General features: G+C 38.2%; 1 protein-coding gene across 1 annotated transcript in view; it reads right to left on the bottom strand.

Annotated features, from left to right (window-relative positions):
* Positions 1-12,966: 12,966 nt before the first annotated feature.
* Positions 12,967-22,351, bottom strand: part of LOC126248613 (congested-like trachea protein) — a 161,008-nt gene continuing 151,623 nt past the window's right edge. The window contains exons 5-6 of the mRNA XM_049949760.1: positions 15,309-15,476; positions 12,967-13,480 (exon numbers count right to left, since the gene is read on the bottom strand). Coding sequence (XP_049805717.1) covers positions 13,293-13,480; positions 15,309-15,476 — 356 coding nt within the window. The 3' untranslated portion in view covers positions 12,967-13,292. The remainder of the gene's footprint in view (positions 13,481-15,308; positions 15,477-22,351) is intronic.

Raw genomic sequence — 22,351 nt, forward strand, 5'->3', positions numbered from 1 at the left:
TAAAAGGGTAATTTCTGTCAACAAGAATACCTATAATAACTGCAGTGTGTGGAAGTGCAAAAGAAAAGCAGGTCTCTCTTTCTTTCCACCTATGTGTAAATTAGCATCTACTGCCCCAATATCATTTATTCATCAGCAATTCATTAATCTGAGAATTTCAGTAGCTAGCTTCTTGAGGAAGAGTCACTGCATTAAAGACTATTCACTGTATTTTGAAACTGTTTGGACTTCACATGAAGCAAGCAATTCTTTACAACTGTCTGATCTACAGCCATTCACACACACATTAAAATAACCTACCCAGTAATTTTAACAAGAGTCTGGGCAAAACACAAAACCTTAAAATCTTTTTCACACTCATCTCATTGTCATTTAAAAACTTGGACAAACTGTTGGAAAAAAATCTGCTGCCCTTTTGTTAGAATATAAAACCCAATCAAGTAAAATATGATGAAACCCAATCAAGTAAAATATGATGCACTGACACTCACATGCTACATGTGTGCACACTAGTGGGTCATCCCACTAGATAAGATACCTGTGTGTCAGAGAACAGTCATGTTGAAAGCTCCCTTGCTGCCATGTCAGCTTAGCATTATAGTATATCCATGAAGGGTGCCTTATATATGGTGCGCCACTTTTCTCTGCTGGGCACATTTGTTGATTGGTCTGTAGACCACTTAAAGAATCAGAACAGATGAGAAAATTATTCTATTGATTACATCTCACATCATATGCTCCAGTTCTTTTACGGTTCTGTGCACCTCTGCTTCAAAGACCGTAAATTCAAATCCTGAAGACATTGTCAGAGGAAATTACTGAACAGTTGAAAGTGCATAAATAAGTTAAATGTTGGTGCTCATCTAAAAATCCATAAAATGCTTTTTTAATAACAAAACAAGGTACACCAGATTTCTTTAGCTTTGTCAAACTTAAAAAATAGCCTGGACCTCACTGCTAATAAAGGATACTTGTTCCAACCCTGTCTTAAAATGTTCGGGTCCACCACACTGATCTCTGCAAGTTGTCACTTTGCTCTAATCCCAAACAGTCTTTTGCTCTTCTACAGTTTACGTACAAATGTTCTGGTGATGTTGGAATGAGAAGATTAAAGGCTGGAAACTGCATGCAAGTGGACCTTATATGCACGTCACACCATGAGGGAATTCTTGGTGGTTAACTCCAGTTCCCCGGCTTCAGCACAAAGACTGGGTATAGGACTTGTTCTGAAGGCTCCTTTCACCAATGCAATGCTTTCGGGGCAAACAGAGTCAAAGGTGTGTCGACAGAACGACTGTGCAAAACATTATACACTGCTGGCATAATCCAGCAGCGACTAAATAAAGACTCAGTACAATAACAACAGGCAGCATCTATCAGCTGCCCCCCCCCCCCCCCCCCGCCCCACTATCTCACTAAGATAATTTTAGATCTTAAGATTTATTTATTTTCGAGTTCCATGGATTAACGATGCAAGTGTATGGCTAGGATGTAGAACATGTCAGATTCTTATGGTACTAACCATATGTAAATGGCCGTAAGGCATAGAATCTAAATAACATGTAAACAGATACATGAGGTGCTAGTGTTCAAATAACAACACAGATTATAGTAGTAATAATGGTTGCATGAACAAATTATAAGGCTTACATTATAGGAATGCTTAAAATTAAACACATTTCACTAATTATTACATATTGCAAAAAAAAAAATCTGTAAAGAATGGAAAGAACTATTGAAAAGATAAAAGTTTTAGCTGTTTTTTGAATTTCGTCATATCCCCAATGACTGATTTAACATGAACTGGAAATTGTTGTAAACTTTGATGCTTGAATAATGTAATGCTTTCTGTACCATTCTGAGATTTTTTATATCTTTGTTGAGATCATGTTTACTTCATTTATTATGATGATGTATTATGATTGTTTCATAAATTGTATGATTATTGTTCACAAAACATGCTATGAAAAAATGTACTGGCATGGCATGGTGAGCATCCCCTGCTGTTTGAACAAATTTCTGCAAGAACATGTAGGGTGCACTCTACCTATAATTCTGATGAAATGTAAATAAAGACTTTATTTGCTCATGGCTGGTTTCCCCAGAACACAATGCCATAAGTGAATGGAAATATCCAAGGTATGCAGCTTCGACTGTTTCCAAGTGACAAACAGATGAAATTGAGCGAATGGAAAATGCTGCTGAATTCAGTGTTTTACCTAAGTCAGTGATGTGAACTCACCAGTTTAGATTGTTGTTAATGTATAATCCCAGGAATCTTGAAGACAGCTCTCAGTATTTCTTTGTCACCACATTTTATTCCAATATTTTCCTGTTTTTTTGTTTGAAACTGAATGAGCTGAGTCTTATTAGCATTGAGGGACAGACCATCTGAGTTGAACCAATGTAGGGCTTCTTTGACTATAATGGTCACAGTGTTCTCTAGACTGCAGCGGGTACTTTGTCAATCATAATGGTTGTGTCATCTGCAATTAGAGTGAAGTGTGCTTTTTGTGTCATACACCATGGCAGATCACTAATAAAGATTAGGAAAAGTAAGCTTCAGAGCTCTGACATTAGATTAGATTAGACTAGATTAGATTAGATGTACTTTTGGTTCCAATAGATCCACCATGGGGAACATAACTGACAAGTTAATTAACAAGTATTTCCTGTTGATGCCCTTTATTTCTTGTTAGAGAAATAAATTTTTTTAAATATCTGAAAGCACTGGTATATTTTAACATACATAAAAGGATATAGTGATTCACAGTGTCAAAAGCTTTTGACCAATCACAGAAAATACCAATAGGTTGTAATTTAATGTCTAATGAATGAAGCACCATACATTGTCAATGTTAATGTAGATATCTATATCTATTTCAGAAGTCCAACCAGTGACTTGTACAATACATTATTTATGGTTAAAAAGCAAGTTATACATGAACCCTCCATTATTTTTTGAGCATCTGGTAAAAATGAAACTGGAATAAAATTTTATTGTACTACTTTATCCCTTTTATTGTATAGGGGTCTAGATCTGCATATTCACTTGATCAATAAATTTCTCAATAGTAAATGGCTGGTTACATGAACAACGTAAGATTTTATTGGATTCTTAAGAACACACAAGAATGTATAACCTCCCTTTCATAGTGTACAAAAATGATTGACACATCATTTGCAGACAGTGTAGTCATGTGAAGCTTGTCCTTTGGCTTTCTACTTCCTGGAGGCAGGTGCAAAACACGCTTCACTCATCTGTTTTTGTCCTCTTACTCATACGCTGTGCTGCATCATATCACACATATTTCTGGCCCTGTTAGACCTGCCCTGTAGCTTTGTAAGTTACCCAAGTTGGTGGCACCAGTGTTGGATTCTGCCATCTATAGCATGTGTGGCTCATCTGTATTCTCAGTATTTCTGGAAACATTAAATCTCCTTACAGTAGAAATTAAAAGTTATCAACATATTTCTTTTTCTCCATAATTCTAGTGCTACTGCTACTACAACAGAAACTGACAGCAAAAGACAATTTGATAACTTACATAAACACCAATGCTATCTCACTGGGACTGTTGTAGATAGTACACACACACCAAAAAGTTTTGTATCACCTCGGTTCGGAGAGTTCCAGAACCTGTACAGAAAATAGGAATAGACATCAACATAAACATCATTTACATACTTTTGATTGCTCAATAAAACCACACACTGCATGTTGTAGCACCATACAGCGAGAACTTCAGAGGTGGTGGTCCAGATTTCTGTACACACCGGTACCTCTAATACCCAGTAGCACGTCCTCTTACATTGATGCATGCCTGTATTTGTCATGGCATACTATCCACAAGTTTGTCAAGGCACTGTTCGTCCAGACTGTCCCACTCCACAGCAGCAATTCGGCGTGGATCCCTCAGAGTGGTTGGTGGGTCACGTTGTCCATAAACAGCCCTTTTCAATCTATCCCAAGCAAGTTTCATGTCAAGAGAACATGCTGGCCACTCTAGTCGAGCGATATCATTATCCTGAAGGAAGTCATTCACAAGATGTGCACAATGGGGGCGCATATTGTCATCCATGAAGACGAATGCCTTGCCAATATGCTGCAGATATGATTGCACTATCGATCGGAGGATGGCATTCACGTATTGTACAGCCGTTACGGCACCTTCCGTGACCACCAGTGGCGTACATTGGCCCCACATAATTCCACCCCAAAACAGCAGGGAACCTTCACTTTGCTGTACTTGCTGGACAGTGTGTCTAAGGCGTTCAGCCTGACTGGGGTGCCTCCAAACACGTCTCTGATGATTGTCTGGTTGAAGGTATATGCGACACTCGCGCCAATCCTGAGCGGTCCATTTGGCATGTTGTTGAGCCCATCTGTACAGTGCTGCATCGTGTTGTGGTTGCAAAGATAGACCTTGCCATGGATGTTGGGAGTGAAGTTGTGCATCATGTAGCCTATTGCACACAGTTTGAGTCATAACACGACGTCCTGTGGCTACACGAAAAGTGTTACTCAACATGGTGGTGTTGCTGTCAGGGTTCCTCTGAGTCATAATCCATAGGTAGCGGACATCCACTGCTGTAGTAGTCCTTGGACAGACTGAGCAAGGCATGTCATCCACAGTTCCTGTCTCTCTCTATCTCCTCCATGTCCAAACAACATTGCTTTGGTTCATTCCGAGACGCCTGAACACTTCCCTTGTTGAGAGCCCTTCCTGGCACAAAGTAAAAATGTGGAAGCAATGAACCGCAGTATTCACCATCTAGGCATCGTTGAACTACAGACAACATGAGTCGTGTAGCTCCATCCTCGTGGAATGACTGGAACTGATCAGCTGTCGGACCCCCTCCATCTAATATGCGCTGCTCATGCGTGGTTGTTTACATCTTTGGGTGGATTTAGTGACATCTCTGAACAGTCAAAGGGACTGTGGCTGTGATACAATATCCACAGTCAACATCTGTCTTCAGGTGTTCTGGGAACCGGGGTGATGTAAAACTTTTTTTGATGTGTGTATTACTACTGAAATAGTGTAACCATTTTTTTATAACACATTGTATATTACGATTATAATAGAGGGAAACATTCCACGTAGGAAAAATATATCTAAAAACAAAGATGATGTGACTTACCAAATGAAAGTGCTGGCAGGTCGACAGACACACAAACAAACACAAACATACACACAAAATTCTAGCTTTCGCAACCAACGGTTGATTCGTCAGGAAAGAGCGAAGGAGAGGGAAAGATGAAAGGATGTGGGTTTTAAGGGAGAGGGTAAGGAGTCATTCCAATCCCAGGAGCGGAAAGACTTACCTTGGGGGAAAAAAGGACAGGTATACACTCGCACACACACACATATCCATCCGCACATACACAGACATGAGCAGACATTTGTAAAGGCCTTTACATGTTACAATTTGGAGCCCTCTAGAGGTACACGGTGTAGAGGTTTGTGACTTGCATCAGCGAACCAGGGAAGTCGACTGAGTACAATGCATGACATGTAATACTTCATCCAATAGTGAGGAAAGAATAAAAAATTCAGAGGCATTACTTTTCAGCACACCCTCATATAACCACAATCCCAATAAGGGAGTGTATGTAAGGGATGGCAATGAAAAATAAAAAACCTTTTATGCTACAGTGTCAGAAACTGTGGAAATTATTTTTATAGTAAAGATGGCAGCACTTAGTGTCTTCACAAGATCCTGAATGTCACCCCTTCAAGAGAGTTTTCCATCTATCTTCAGTCCTAAGAACTTACAATGTTTGATTTCATTGGTTGTTTTATCACCTAGAGACAAATTTTAGTAGCTTCTACAATAATCTTGTATTGAAAACTCTATGCATTGTGTTTTGTTGTAGTTAAGCATTAGTCTCTTTTCTGTTAAGTCACAAGCTAATTATTACCATACTTCCTAATTCTACTAATTACATTCTGTGTCTTTCATAATGACACTTGTCATCTGCAAATTAAAAGAAGAATAGTCTGACATGTTTACTGGCACACTGTTGGTATATATTAAGAAAAGTAGTGGAACCAGCGTTGAACCATGTTGCTCCATATGCCATAGTCAAATTCAAATACACTGATAAGCCAAAACATTATGAACACTGCCCACTGACACGTTGGATGCCACCTGATGGTGTTGCAGGCACACAACATGGTAACAAGAGTATATAAGCAGAGCAGACACGGACAGACACCCTAGCAAAGATATGGGCTGTAAATGGGAAAATCCACTGAGATGAGTGACTCAAAAATTCTCATTTGAGCCAGTAACAACATCCTGGATTTAGATCTTGTCAATGGTTATCTGCATGACAGCACTGGTGGATCCTCTTCACTATGATTACCAGAAATGAGAAGAGAGTATCCATTGTTGTTTTGACCTTGTGGCCATGAAGAATGGTGTGAAGCTCATAGTGTCATGCTTTGCTGTGTTGTAAGTGAATATCATGATTGGTAGTATTGCATCCAAAACTCTCAGTCTCTCTGTTTGATGTAAGTGTACATTGACTGCATATGTGCCACTGTCTTATTAAATCATTCTCCGGGTAGTAGGCAGTAGTCATTCTGTGGGTAATGCAATGTGAAATTATCTCTGATACTAGCCTTCAGTCCGAACAATTGTCTAACAATTCCCATTCGTTAACTTTGGGAACTTCCACAAGAAGTTGATTCCAATTCGGTGGAATAGCATTTCTGCAAGCGGAATTGGTACCAGATGCACTGGATGTGGTTGTAGCATGTGCTTCTGTCAACTGGCAATACTTACAGTGGATCATATAGTGTCTAACAGATCAGTAGAGACCTGGCCAGTGATACCTGTGTCTAGATTCTTTACAGATTGCAGGATGACCAGGTGATGGAAGATTATGGAAATACTTAAGGAGAGATGGATGTAGATTAGCAAGGACGACGAGTAACCATTTCCAATACAATGGGTCATAGTTCATCTTATACAATGTTCTGTTTGTTAATCGGAATTCTCCTTTGGTTGGTTCCTCCTCCTTCAGTGCTTCTATGGCTTCCAGTACTGCTGGCTCTTCCTTCTGTGTTCCACCACAGGATTTCTTGAAAGGCAGTCAATGTCCTTGTGTTTGCATCCACTTTTGTATACCACTGTGATGATGAACTACTGAAGCCTCAGAGCCCACTTCACCCATCAACACAACAGATCCTTCATTATGGTAAGCCAGTTTAAAGAATGCCTGGAATGGTTGTCCATCAGCATGGTGAATGGTTTACCAAATAAATATGGCCAGAATTTTCTGATGGTCCAAACAACTGCAAGGCACTCTTTCTCAGTTGTAGAGTGGTTCCCCTCATACTTGGAAAGTATTCTGGGAGAATAAGCTTTCACCTTTTCAGCACCTTCCAGAAACTGCACTAGATCTACACCTATGCCATAACAGCATCAGCATGAAGTTCTGTCTCGGAATTCTCGCCATACTTTGCTAGGACTGGAGAATATGTTAATGCCTCCTTAAGGACAAGGCATGATCCTCCTTGTGCCTCATTCCAGGGAAATTTGGTGTCTCCTTACAACAGGTCTTGCAAGGGATGTATCTTGGTCAGAAGCCCTACATAAATCGCCGATAGTACCAGCACCTTCCAAAAAATTACTCACACCACAAATTCACCGAGGAGTTGAAAAATCTGTGACTGCTGTTATTTTCTCTGGGCAAGGTCATCCCCAAGATTTTTATTTCTGAGGCAAGGAAGAGTCACATTTTTTGATTCGGACAGGGCCTGAAGTCTGAACACGCTTCAGACTGTTGCCAGGTGGCTCAGATGTTCTTCAACTATCATCAAAGAAAGACAATGTTATGCAGAGAACAAACACATGTCATCCACTTAAGATGTTGAAGCAGCAGATTGTCCATCATACTTTCAAAGGTGGCTGGATTGTTACAAAGTCCAAATGGCATAACTTTGAACTCATAGAAGCCTTCAGGTGTTATGTGCATGTCCACAGCTGAGAATTACTTTGCTCCTTTAAGCAGCTGGGGGAATGATCAATGCATGGCAATAGGTACACATCATTTTTCTGTGATTTGGTACAGTCAGTGACAGTCAACACAGAAATGCTGTGTGTCATCCTCCTCCTTTACAAGAACCGAAGGAGAGGACCACAGACACACTGTATGTCCAGGAATGTCTAGTGATGTCATATTGCAGCATCTTCTCCACTTCCTTGCGGATTACCCAGTTTTCAGCTGGTAACACCCAATGAGAGTACTGACAAAGTTGCGGATGATCCTGTGTTGATATAGTGTTTTACTGAGGCACTTGGTCTGTCTTTTCTCCATCATGGATTGAAAGCATCTGACAACTGGCACAGATGGCTAATGCTCACTGACATTGTTTGTAGGTCAGACCACATCCTATTGGCAGTTTGATAGTAAATTTTTCCCCCACGTCATCTGTAATGGTAGCAGGGCACTATTCTTCACCATCAGCACTAAGTTGCCCTTCCTGGACTGGTTTGGCTGCTCCTATGCATATACTTTTGGGGTTCAGTTGTGGCTACTCACAACAAGTAACGATCCTGAGTTCTCTTTAACCAACCACAATAATTATGATCATTTTTGGCACATACATTTCTTTTGTGAGCCTGAATAGCTCTCTGTGATCAACAAAATCTTCATAATTCAATTAAACATCTTGACTGATACTAAACCTCATTTCACTGATGATTGTTATTCTTGAAATAAATGTTCATGTCAGCCAGATTTATTTCTCATTTGGGACTTTCAGTGTTATTGCTTTCATTTATTGGAGCATTGTCTTATTTAGCTGATGATTATAAACTTTTGCCATTAAAGAAAAGGAAGCCCTGAGGTCAACCCGCAACTGGATAGGCTGGCTGTCAATGATATCATCAATGAGATTTCCTGACATCTTGGTGACCGTCTTCCATGGAGGATTTTCATCTGTGGTGACCTCACCTCCTGAATTTGGCAGCTATATACCAGTGGCAGCAGCCCATAGGTATACCTTCTGGGTGTTCACAAATTGTTAAATTCAGATAAATATGAGTATGCAGAATTAATAGCATCTGCTGTATAACAGTTATGCTTATCAACATATTTATACACCTTCAGATGCTGTCAGTAATAATAATAATAATAATAATAATAATAATAATAATAATAATAATAATGTGCATACCTCATCTGCAAAAAGAAAGAATTGTTTTAGTGAAATTTTGTTGCTTTGTACATAATTAAGGACAGTTTATGGCGAGAACAAAATAATATTTAAGCTTTTGCTACTCTCTGTTTCGTATTTTTGTGTAAGAGGGAGTTTTCGTGCTTTTTGATTTTTTCGGACAAATGTACAAGATCCCCAAATCATGTATTAGTTAACGAATGAACTTCTAGGCTGAAAATCGGGCATTCTTACATTGCACCCACACAAAAACTTACACTTATTATACAATTCTTTGTCACTTTCTCACACAACGGATCTTGTCTGGGAGGTCCTAGTTCCTTTGTGGCTAACTTTTTCCTGGAACTTTTCTTTTCTGTTAGCTCTTAATACAGGTTCAACAGAGTTCATGTTGACACTGAACAGGAAAGACGAGTCCTGCACAGTAAACAACCAACTCCAAACACAAACTGCTGTTTGTCGAAATTAATCAATTTGAGTTGTACTATCTACCAGCAAGGTCACTTGACTAGAATAGAGATGAGGTGCTGAGAACCATAAGGGCCAAAAGCACACAACCCTCAACCCCCCATATTTAAGCGTATATCAGAGAAACCAGTGAGATAGCTTTTCGTGAATATTCAGATATACGTACAATGTGGGTCTACAGTGCAGATAAACCTGACCCAACATAAGATCAACAGATGTCAGAAGCATGAATAAGTGCTACAGTCTCACAATCGACAATGATGTGCTTTATGGTTCTCAGCACCTCAAATAAATTACTGTACAATAAAACCCAAAACTTAATGTACTATATCTCATTCAGAATCCCACAAAATGGGTTCTTCTGTCAGTATAACTACAACATATACTGATGTCTGATCGAATTTTACTATATAGTGAGTGAATTGGCATATCTGTGGAGTGTGCTACTTCCTAGCAAGATTTATGCCAAGCAAGTGTGGACAAAAGTCTGCTGCACTATGGTGGCATTGATGTAAACTTGTAGTTGAGTGGTAAGGGCTAGCAGGTCACGCCATGAGCTGTACACATTGTTTATCAAATCTGTATGTATTTGGCCTGTAACACAATTACGTCACACCAGTTGTACATGCGCAGAAGGTCCTTAAAGCATGCACAAGTGAAGGTGTGCTCACGAACCTGATGCCAAGTTTCACTGAGTCTAAATGAGCTATGTAGCACAGCACGATAGACTTAGTGCTGTGTATTTCAGATTACTGCATCTACATTATGTTTCACAGCATTCAAAGAAAAATAACCAAAAAATCCACATGGTGCGGAAAGTTAGAGCGTTCACATGCTCTTGTGCTCTTACACAACAGCCGCCACTACTAGGTACCTCTGTATGGAGATGGGGAACTGCTACGGCATTTTGGTGAGTGACCTCATCCAAGGCATGGTGATGGGCTCCGTGCCGCAAGTCAACCATAATCATCTCCAGTCGATTTGTGTGAAAAAAACTGTTGTGATGGTTGACATCTGGCAGCATAGTAGTAGCCAAAATGTCAGCTTCTTTCTCTGCAATAATATACAATGTGTCCTGGGCATTCACATTGGAAATACACTAGCATGTTGTCTTCTGTCCTCCAGGCGTATGTTCTTTTGTGGAACATTATACTCGGCAAAGGAGGTGATTTTACCTGTGTTGGGTTGTCATTTGACAGCTGCGGCTAAAGTCTGAGTTGGCCGAGTTCATTCTTGCTGCAGTTGGTTGGTGGCAGAGACTGGTGTTTAAACTTAGGCATACTTCTTCTTCTTCTTCTTCTTCTTCTTTTTCAGCATCCTCTGTTACTTCCTGATGTATGGTGTTGACATACAGTACAGGGATGCTCTCTCTTGCTTACTTGATCTACCAATTCTGGTTGCCATAAAATATTGTATCTCTTCCCTCACTGCCTAATGTATGAGAGAGGTGACATTGTGGGGGTACTCCACAACTACCATAGGGACTACATTTGAGAGTCGGTCATACTTCATTCAACCATCTCTTTTCTGTTGAATTTCCTCAATGTGCTGGCACAGCTTGATGAACCGCTTGGTTGTTGAGACATCCTTTACCAGAATAGCTTGATATATGCCTTCTGCAACCCTGTTGTCAAGTGTGAGATTTTGTTAGCTTGTCATAGTCCAATTCACAGGGCCAAAACTTTCTGTACGTAGGATTGTGATGTTGGGCCCTGTTCTCCAATTGTTGTTCTGCTAAGCAGACTTGCTGCTGATTGTGACCAAATATTTTCTTCATTTCAGCCTGGAATTTGTCCCAGCTATCAAGCTTCTCTTCACTGTTCTCCAACCACTGCTAGGCTGTACCATTCAAGTAAAAGTGCACATTTGCCAAACACATTATGTCATACTACAAATTGTATTTAGCAACTCAGTTGAATACTTTCAGCCATTTCCTCAGAACCTCATCCGGTATCTCCAGAAAACACTGCTGGATGCTTGATGTGCAGCTGACTTGTTGCTGTTTTGGAATCCATTGGTACCCAGAATATATGGATGTCCATGTAAACGACAGTTTTTACGTTGCCCGACTGGACCCACAGTGGCACAGATGAAACAATTTCATGCCAGAACACAATCAAGTCCAAATCTGAATGCAGGGTCACCAGTGACATACAACACTTAGAACTGAAAGCACATTTATTACAAACACCAATGTGCAGCCAGAATGATTGGAACTCCTGGGCTAGGACAACTGCAAATCTAAAGAACTCCAGAATATGCAAACAGTACAATCATAACAAATTTTGAGAACATTCCAAAAATGATAAGTACTAAATAACAAACAGTTTCCAGTGGTCAGGATCGAAATGGTGACCCGCAGCACGTTGGACAGTGATGTTAGTGGCTACACCACACTTCATGCCCCACAGCTCATTGCAATATGGCACAACTGAGCAAGAACACTTGCGTTAATAACATTGTTCAGAAAAATATTTGAGACTGATTTGAAAAACCATTATTTTCCACACTGTTGGCACTTTTTCAGTCCACTAAGTAGTATATTACAGAATGTTGACACACAAGCATTAAACATTGAACAGTTTCCTTGAAACTTAAGTTGGTTAGTGAAAGAATTCATTATTGTCTCAGGTTTTAGTTAAGTAACTACTACAGTACATGCAGAAAATTAAGCAGGGGAAAACAACTAAAAGAAGAGAATAACTCAATGTTTGCAGATGGGGACTCAAATAAGTTCTTTTCAAATCAAAAACAGTGTCAAATATGGCCAATAATTATTACTGCCAGTGACAGGCCCCTCAAAGTTTTAAATTTATTACAATGAACAAGCTGTTACAAAACAATGACCAAATGAAGCTGTTGTAGTCTTCAGCCCAAAGACTGGTTTAATGCAGCTCTCCACACTAGACTACCATGTGCAATTCTCTGCAATCTACAGGCATTTGAACTTGTTTATGGTGCTCAAGTCTTGGCCTTCCTCTACAATCCCCAGGATATGTCCCATCAGTCTATCCTCGATTTTAATCGAGCTGTTTCATAAAGCTTTCTTCTTCTCAGTTTGATGTAGTACCTCTTCATTAGTTGTTTGATCTGCCTACATGACCTTCAGCATTCTCTTGTAATGTCACATTCCACAAGTTTCTATTCCCTCTTTCTCTGTGCTGTTTATTGTCCATGTTATAATTTCAAGCAAAGCTACACCTCAGACAAATACTTTCAGGTGAGACTTCCTAATATAAGTTCAAAAATCATAATAAGATTTAACAATGAAGAAGGAACTTTATCTGTTGAAAGAATATCATAGTTGCATAACAAAATACTGTTTATTCCAGTTTTATATAAAATATGTCACATGCAAACAAAAATCAACAATTCAATGATAAAAATAGTTATATAAACATCATCATCTTTTCTGTAACCAGTAATTTACAAAATACACCTCAATAAACAGAAACCATTACAAAATAGAAATTTTTATCATTATTACAACAATCTTCCAAAAAATAGATAATACACTAAATTGTACAAACTAAGGCAAGTAAAATTTTTATGATTAACATATTTTTTAAAAGAGGTGTTCATGTAAGAAAAATAACTATGAGCACATTCCAATTTCTAGCATCAACCCTATTATAAGGATGGTGCAAGCCAGTCAAGAAATTTCATGCATGCTTCAAAACCAATAAAACATGCTGCATTTGCTGGAAATGCTCTCAACATAACAGGTGTAACTCCTCGGTATAATGCTGTGGGCCCTTCTTCTTTCATCAGTGTTCTGAAGACATCACGGATACCATTTGGATATGTTCCTTCTGGAGCTGTAAGAAGACAGAATGTTTAACTTTATTTCTATCACACATCATGCAAGAAAATGGAACAGTTTTTTTTGTTCACTATGAATAAAACTTAAGAAAAAACATACAAGGGTTATTCAGAAAGTAAGGAATGATTGGTGGTGAAATGGAAACCACAGTGAAAATTCGATGAAGTTTTGCCCATCGATCGCGTTATGTTATCTTTTTTTTTTTTTTTTTTTTTAGTTCTGAGCCACAGGGAGCACATAAAGATACTAAGAACAATAGTGTCTTCCGCCAAGTACAAGAGCCTGGTGAGAAATTTCGCATTAAGCTATGCAGCCAACACTACATAACTGTCAAGTGGTTTTTTCTTCAAGACAATTCTCAGCCGCATTCTGCAGGGGCAATGAAGATGCTCCTGTATCATTTCCAATTGGAAATGTTTGATTACTCACAATACAGCCCATGATTGTCTCCCTCCGAGTTTCATCTCTGCTCACATGAACCGCTGGCTATAAAGACAACATTTTGGCACAGACAACGAGCTGTAGGAGAGCACAGAGAACTGGCAGAAAGAATTGGTGGCTGCCTTCTATAACAAGGGTGTTGTAAAGCTGGTAAAATGCTACAACAAATGTCTAAGTCGGATCGGCAACTATGGAGATAATTAGCTGGAAGTTGCAGCTAACTGTTGAAAATAAAACAGTTTTGATTTTCACTGTGGTTTCCATTTTGCGACCTATCATTCCTTACATTCCAAACAGGCCTCGTAATATTTAACTTATTATGTTGATGTAACACAAATTAAAAACAGAAAACAAAGAAAACAAGAGTTAATGAAATATCAAAATGTATCTAATGAATGGAATACAATTTCAAATTATATGAGCAATACTGTGTCAATGAAAACAATGTTTCTTCAGGTTTGGAGACAGTGGTTCCTAAGAAATTAAATGTAAGGTATTTCTCCATGTATCAGAAGCAAAATATCCAAAATCAGAAGAACACACACATTTGTTCACCCCATAAGCCATGCTATCAAAAATACTTTAGAATCATATAATATTGCAACAGACGGGAAGCACACTTGGCTCACTGACAAACATATGTGAGGGAGGCAGCTTTTGGATTTGGTGTTTCATTAATCTCCGAGTGGTCTAAACAGTTCATAGCACTGAAGCACGGACTGATAAAAATGAATGTTTAGAAAACACAAACTACCTTCAACTGTTGGTGATACACTTTAGAAACAACAATGTAGGCCTACATTATACATAATCAAATCTATGAAGCTTATTTCTGTCTCTGTATATCAAACCATAAAAAATAACAAAAACCCCATATCACTACAATTTATATTTATTAGTAATTATGTGTTTCGGTGACTTGGTTACACCCTCAAATAACAATCATGGTGTTCAACATAGCTTCCACCATTACAGTTATTTTAGAACATTTATTGGTGTTGTGTTGATAGGAGCTACGTAGAGAAACTAAAGCTCAAGAGTGTCACTTCAAAATGAAATTATCCAAAATGCTTAATTAATAGTAAATATAATTCTTAGTGTCTGGTTAAAGTAGGTTTCTGTTGTTTTACAAAGAACATTCCATGAAGCCTCATGCTGTTGTGGTGAGCCGTGTACTTAATTAATCTTGTATAATTGTACAGGCACTAATGAATTTGGTGACATGCAGCCACGCCACCAATCATCATGATGTATTTAAATAAGAACAAATTGAGAAAACATTGTTTGAATTCTCTTCTACTCTTGAATCATACTTCACTATATAACTCAAAAAAGATTGATAAAACATACATCAGTGGAAACAACAATATATAGGAACTTACCAGTCTGCAGTCTACTTTTCAGTACATCAGCCGGCATTCCAACTAACCAGTTAGCAATACCGGCAGAGCCACCTGCAAATATTGTTCCCAAAATGCCAATTTCATTGGTGCTTAGCACTCTCTGAAGACCATCATATGTCATAAAATACATTCCACTTGCAGGTACATCTGGAAAAAAATAGCAAATGTTTATACTGGTTCCAGTGTTAGAATTTTCAATTAACACACTGAAAGAATTATGAGGAACTACCTACAACAATAACTCAATTAAGTGTGGCAATCTGATCAGTCAACAAATAACTGGATAACAGATTAAAACATCCTGCCTAATAATTTAGGAGCAGGTTGGATATTTCCCAAAATTCCTTTACATGCATACCACTCATTGCCTGCTAAAATGGTCAGCTGTTAAGCTTCTCCATGCTCTTTTTGTCTGAATATAAATTATAATCAGCTAAAATGTCACATACATGCAACACATATTGGTGGGCTTTCTAAGTGGACCAAGAAGCCTTCTGTCATCAGACTGTGCCCCATTTATAGATGAGTGAGAAAAATATATCATCTCCTAAGTTGCTGGAAGGAGATATGCCATTTATGAGTTGTTTGTTTTACAGGCAGCAGTTTATTGTCTATCACAATAGTCCCCAACATTTTTGATTCCCTGCAGCCTTCATAGATCAGAGTTATTCTAGTGTGTCCTAACTAATCTATCCAATGCAGGTAAAGTGCACAGCTGATGTAGGTACGTTACTTCAAAAATATAATTATAAACAAAACTCATATATTAAATTCAAAAACTATTTAATGAACAGATTTATGAGTATTATAATTAATGGGATGTCTGAGCTTGTTCACTACACAACTTCTCAAATGTCAGAATCAGACTGGATACAGCCACCCTCATTTCCTGTTCCACAATATTTTCTCTTTATTAACAGGAACTATCAAAAACCAGTTCTGCTCAAATAGGGCGTTGCAAATGGCATTAATGTTTGCTGAGTGAAGAAGAAAAAACAGAAAGCTCAGGGAGGTATATAATGGACCAGATATTGTTGCAGAAGCCAGTACAAGGACCAAGAACATCTATGGAAGAGAGGAGGAATCAAGATTGAGAGAAGTGTTGGAGAAGAAACCCATAGGGTCGAGACCTTAAGCCAGACCAAAAATATGATGGAGAGACCAGGTGGCCAAGGATATTCAGATACGTGGAGCAAGGGAAGAAGACGCCAGGGACAGAACACCGGAGGAGGCTACTTGAGGAGACCAAAAACTGACTGCAGTTTGTGGGGCCAGGAGAGTAAGAGTAAGTAAGAATGAGTGAGCAGCAGATTTTCATCTATCACTGCTACCCAGAAGTCACAAAGTTCCATGCTTGTTAAATTTTGTCTTTGGTGTATGATCTCAATGAAACGTTAAAAAATTTCTTTCTATATAGAGGTAAATTCAGATTTTGGGTCCAAATAGTTCATGAATCCACATTAATTTGTCAGATAAGTTGAGGTAGGTGAAACTGAAAAGCAGATTATAGTGCAAGACAAATTAACTTCATTGGATTACAAATTGGTGCAACAATGGAAAACAATCACCGATACCACAGTAATTACTTTTTTCTTTTGTTTAGTTGTACGTTTTTCCTATAAGCTGAATCCTCTTGGTTAATTTTAAAATGGGCATGTTCAACACGTGAAACTTTTTGAACATATGATATAATCAGGCTGACTAAACCAAAAAATCTGTTTCCACAAAGTGTTCCACATACTCATGTTTTTCTTCAAGAAAACTGTTCTTGCCATCACTAAAATGTACAAGAGAGTGCACTGCACAGGAGTGTCATCATGAATGGCAGTGGTACAATGAAGATATATATTCAACTTCTATACCCTCACACAAATTTTTTGAAAAACCTTGCTTTCACCAGACATGTTTTTGTAAATTTACTATCTTCAACATGTTTTAAGACTAGATTCAGTTGAGGACTCAAATACTCTCAGGTAAGCACTTCTCCGCAAATGATGTAACAGGTTGACATTGAATCTAGAGCTTTCTTTCAAATAAGGGTCTGCAATTCTCCATAACAGCCAGACATCAAACAACAACTGTCAGTACAAACATCAATACACTCTGTCCACTCCAAACTATTTTCAAACAAAGTATTCAGTTGTGTCAAATGAGTCTTGAGCCTTTCTACCAGCAGCAATACTTTTACAAATTAAAATTTCCTCCAAAACAGAGTTTGCTAACCGAAGTCTGGATATACAATGGATACAGAGAGGGGTAACTCAGAGAGTTGGAGCAGGTAAAAAGTATTGCATCACAAGCATGTCTTAAGTGTTCCAGTGCTTTCATGGCTACACACTATTCTTCATTCAATACAGTAAACTTATTTGGTGAATAGATCTTCAGGGCATGCTCACAGGGAAAAAAAAAAGGGCCAGGATGGTGGTCCTACTCAGAGACATCCATAAATATTACCTACTATGTAATTGTGGTGTTCCTTTAGTATGGCATGAAATGTTGTCTTAAAAACATATCCAGAAGTACTTTTAATTCAATAAATCTAAAATAATTCTGGCCCTCTTCAGTACCCTAGCTAGAAATGACCTCCACTACTACATAAGGATTGGCATTCGCCCTACACCAAATGCGAGAAGGTCGTTCTTTTCTATGATCCCAAGTAGCCTTGCTGCTTGCAGGCAATTTGTGAAAATAGATTCCACAGCAGTGACAGTAAGGACAGTAAGGAACTGGAATGCTGGTGCTTCTAGAACAGCCAATATTCTGTATGCACAATTAGCCATGAGGAACTGCAACTTTAGTGCCAGTCCCCAGAACACAGGTTAAATATGAGACTGACACTGCAATACCTGTAGCCAGCCTAATAAATTATGATCAGATTTCACATCTGCTTCCGAAAATATTTAAAAGTTTAAAACTTGGCTCCAAAATCTCTGTCTTAGCACTATATAATCAATTAGGAACATTCCAGTGTCTTCAAGTCTCTTCCATCTTTTGTGATTCTTAAACCAAGTGTCAACAATAATTAAACTGTGCACTGTGCAAAATTCTACCAGGTTAGTTCCTCTCATTTCCTTCCCCCAGTTCATATCATCCTGCTACTTTTCCTTCCCTCCAATTACAGTCCCCCAACCACAATTAAATTTATCTCTCTCTTAACAATCTGAATGATTTCTTCTATCTCATACTACATTCCTTCACTCTCTTCATCATGTATGGAGCTAGCTGCAATATAAACTTGTACTACTGTGGCGGGTGTTGGCCTTGTGTCTAACTTTGCTATGACAATTAATTAACCATGATGTTCATAGTAGCTTACCACATCCCTATTTTCTTATTCATCATTACAAGTACTCCTGCATTACCCCAATATGATTTTGTATTTATAATCCTGTACTCATTTGAGCAAAAGTCCTATTCAGTTTGTATCCAAACCTCACTAATTCCCACTATATTTAACTTCAACCAATTGACTTTCTTCATTTGTAAAATTGTTACACATGGCATTAACTGAAAACCAAGTTTCATATGTCAATATGTGATGTGCTCAAGAAATTATTATGTATCTATTAATGTGTACACACTAGTGAGTGTCTTTTTAATGAATGTTTGGCATGCCATGTTACTATGTGACCTTCAGGCATTGCTCTGGCTGGAAGACTGGCTGGCTGCCTAGCACCCATATATTTCATTGTGCCCAGCTCATTCAGGACAAAAATGAAGGGTACCACTTTCAAAATTATATGAAGTCTGTTTTTCCAATGGTGGAATGTACATACCTACATTCAGAAGAGAAAAAAAAAAAAAAAAAAAAAAAAAAAAAAAAAAAAAAAAAAAAAACACAGCATCCATTCAGACAAAACCACAGCCCACAGCAGAGAAACAGTTCAAAGTTCAATGACAACATGTGAGCAGCCATACTGCAATTTGGGACTCTTTCTTACCTCTGGGTATAGGACACAACATACCACCAAGATATTTCTGATAAATAAGAGAAGAAACTGCTACCACACACTATGAATATGGGAAATGTGATCTGTACTGACGAGTCCATATACAAATTGGTAAGAGTGCATCAAAACCCTCACAAGTTAACTCAGCCCTCTTGCCAACACTGTACAACTCAGGCCAGTGGTGGTATCACAATACACAGTATATTTTTTCAAGGCGAAACTGGATTCGTGTGACATTTTTCATCAAATCTCACATGTTAATGACATGGAGACCTGATAGCAGATCTCGTGTACTCAGTCTGTTCAGCTACAGTACCCCACTTCAGAACTGTACATTCATTCAGCCATTGCACAAATCAAATAGACTGGTTCAAAGTAAACTCTACAGAAAAAGTACTGTTCTGTTTGCCCACATTATATGACTGTCAAAATTCTATCAATAATAATGCACATCTCTTGGGCTCAGCTATTATCAGTGCCCATAAGTAATGGGCAGCTGGTGAGTGATCATATGTCACTGTGACTCCACAATGCTTTGACGTCTTGTGCAGACAATGATGCAGTGTGTCTGGGCTGTCATTAGGGCAAATAGGGGGAGGGGGGAGGGGGGGACGGGAAATTACGTGATGTACGGGAATCTGTCTTTTTATTAGTGGGTCAATCCCCTTAGGAAATTATTTCTCTAGATTTTTCATCCTTTATCTCAGCAAAAAGCAGCCAATCACGTACAGAAAATTTCTGTATACTGAGATTGTTAACAAACTGTCCCTTAATAATTAAATGTTCTCTTGTTGACTATGAGAGTTTTAATGTTTCAAAAAAATGAATATCTCCATGATGTTTCTATAGGTTATTATACAAGACTCATTTAGAACAATGCAAATGATTTGAGTGATGATTTAAGTTTATATGCAAATTGTGTTTATTTTCAGTACCTTGCAAAGAAATGTAATGACAACTTATGCTAACTGCACTCTGTGGCACCACTTACTTTTAAATACTTACAGTAAGGATTTCTGGGAATAACATTATGAAACAAGAATTTGTGCATCTAAACCCATCTTTTGATTTCTTTATACTCTTAGTTTATACAAATGAGGAGTGTTATTTACAAAACTATTTGAAATGTTTATGTGAGTCTCACTTCCAATATAACCTATGACTGCAAGATATTTGATTTCCAATTACACATTTGAAAGTAGCAGTCACACATTTAGTCTTATCACTTCCATTATATGGCCACACATATCAGCAATTTCAGCCACAGGAATGTGATGCAATGTTTTCTTTTTACAAAACTCTACAGGGCATCTGGAATTGAATTTGGTTAACATTATGTACTTATAGGTTCAGACCCCTATTCTTATTCTGATGGGCTATCTCATTCAGAAAAGAGCACAGCACACCACCACTATCACCACCCTCACTACAACTGTCGTTAAGCTGATTCCTTGTGGCAGCTCTGGAATTGTGTAATTTGACGGAATGTTTAAGAACAAGATACAAGTCACTGTGGGTTTAACAATGGCCTACAGAAGCCAGGTCAGACAGCACCATAGCACACGGATTTTCATTCCCCTAAACTCAGTGCCTGCACAACTTCATTTTATCACATACATGAAATGTGGTTACATCTGAAAAGGCGGTCATGATAAGCCATTCTCAGACTGTTGCAGCATAATGACTGCAAGCTGTTCCCAATTGAGCGTGATCCTCTAACATAATAACATGAAGTAGTCACTGTCTGGAACACTACAGGCGTAAGCATATTTGTCTAACATCGTGAGCCACCGGTTCATATGTTCATCTGTCTTACTGCTGTAAAAATGAATTTTTTTTTTTAAATTAATCTGGATAATTTGCAGTTTCAGTATTTTTTTATCATCATAATTCAATAGTTCCTGTTTGTCAAAATTCCTGTTTCCAGCAGAGAGTATTGTTACATGTGCCGAGTTGCATCCAGATATGATGCTGAACAAATGTAACCTATTTCAGTATTTTCAGCTACAACACATTCTGTGTCTTCTCTTGCATAGAAAAGATTTTACTCTCTTTCTCTTTTCTTAACTCAGTTCTCCATTATTCTTGTTTGAATACATGTACCATGCCAGTGCTACCAATTAAAAAAAGTAAGTTCCTCTTGTTCAGTTATTGAAATGTTCAACACACACACACACACACACACACACACACACACACACACACACACACACACACACACACACAGATTCCAGGAATATGAATCTTTATTTATCATCAGTTATTGTCAGGAAACCCTGACCACTCCAGTTTTACTTGTTGTTCAGAGTGGGTGCAAAAATAACTTTGTTCCAAAGAAACTTGTCTACTTCATTGCAAAGGTACCTGTGTGTGTAAGACATGTCATCTACATAATACATTCATTAGCCTTGCAGACACTTACAGCATTAAGTACCACAAAATCCTGAGAAGTTCTGAAATAACCACTTCAACTCAGACCTGATGAGACAGAGAAACTACTGTAGATAAAAAATATAAGATATGTGTAATTTCACTTCATACTAAATTATAACATGACTGCTAATCAACAACAGCCAAATTTATCCCTGAAGTACCTTTATAATATTCCTGCTTACAAAAGCATTTTTGCATAAAAGATGTTCAGGCAACAAATGTACTTTTTGTTCAAGTACAGGCTGTTGATTAAGCATTTTACCTCTTGATTTGATTTCAGGACACCATATTTAACACACCAAATGTCTTTTGCAATTGTATGCTGATTTTATGCAATTTGAAGGAGACAGTGAACCATAGCAACTGAATGCTTTTGGTAAACATTACATTACTAGTATGTGTACTTCAGTGTGTTTAAACATCAGAAAGTTTAGGAGAGTTCAAAAGCTTAGGAGGGCATTCCTACTTTTTATTTGTGTATCTAGCACTAAATATTTCACCCTACAACTAGTGGTGGTGGTGGTGGTGGTGGTGGTGGTGGGTGGTGGTGGTTCCTCTTGCTCATTTAACATTCCATTTAGGAATATTTATTACAGTTAATTTTGCATGAGTGACAAGTATTGGTTAATTTTATTAAGT

This window comes from Schistocerca nitens, chromosome 3, assembly GCF_023898315.1.
Source record: "Schistocerca nitens isolate TAMUIC-IGC-003100 chromosome 3, iqSchNite1.1, whole genome shotgun sequence".
NCBI lineage: Eukaryota > Metazoa > Arthropoda > Insecta > Orthoptera > Acrididae > Schistocerca > Schistocerca nitens.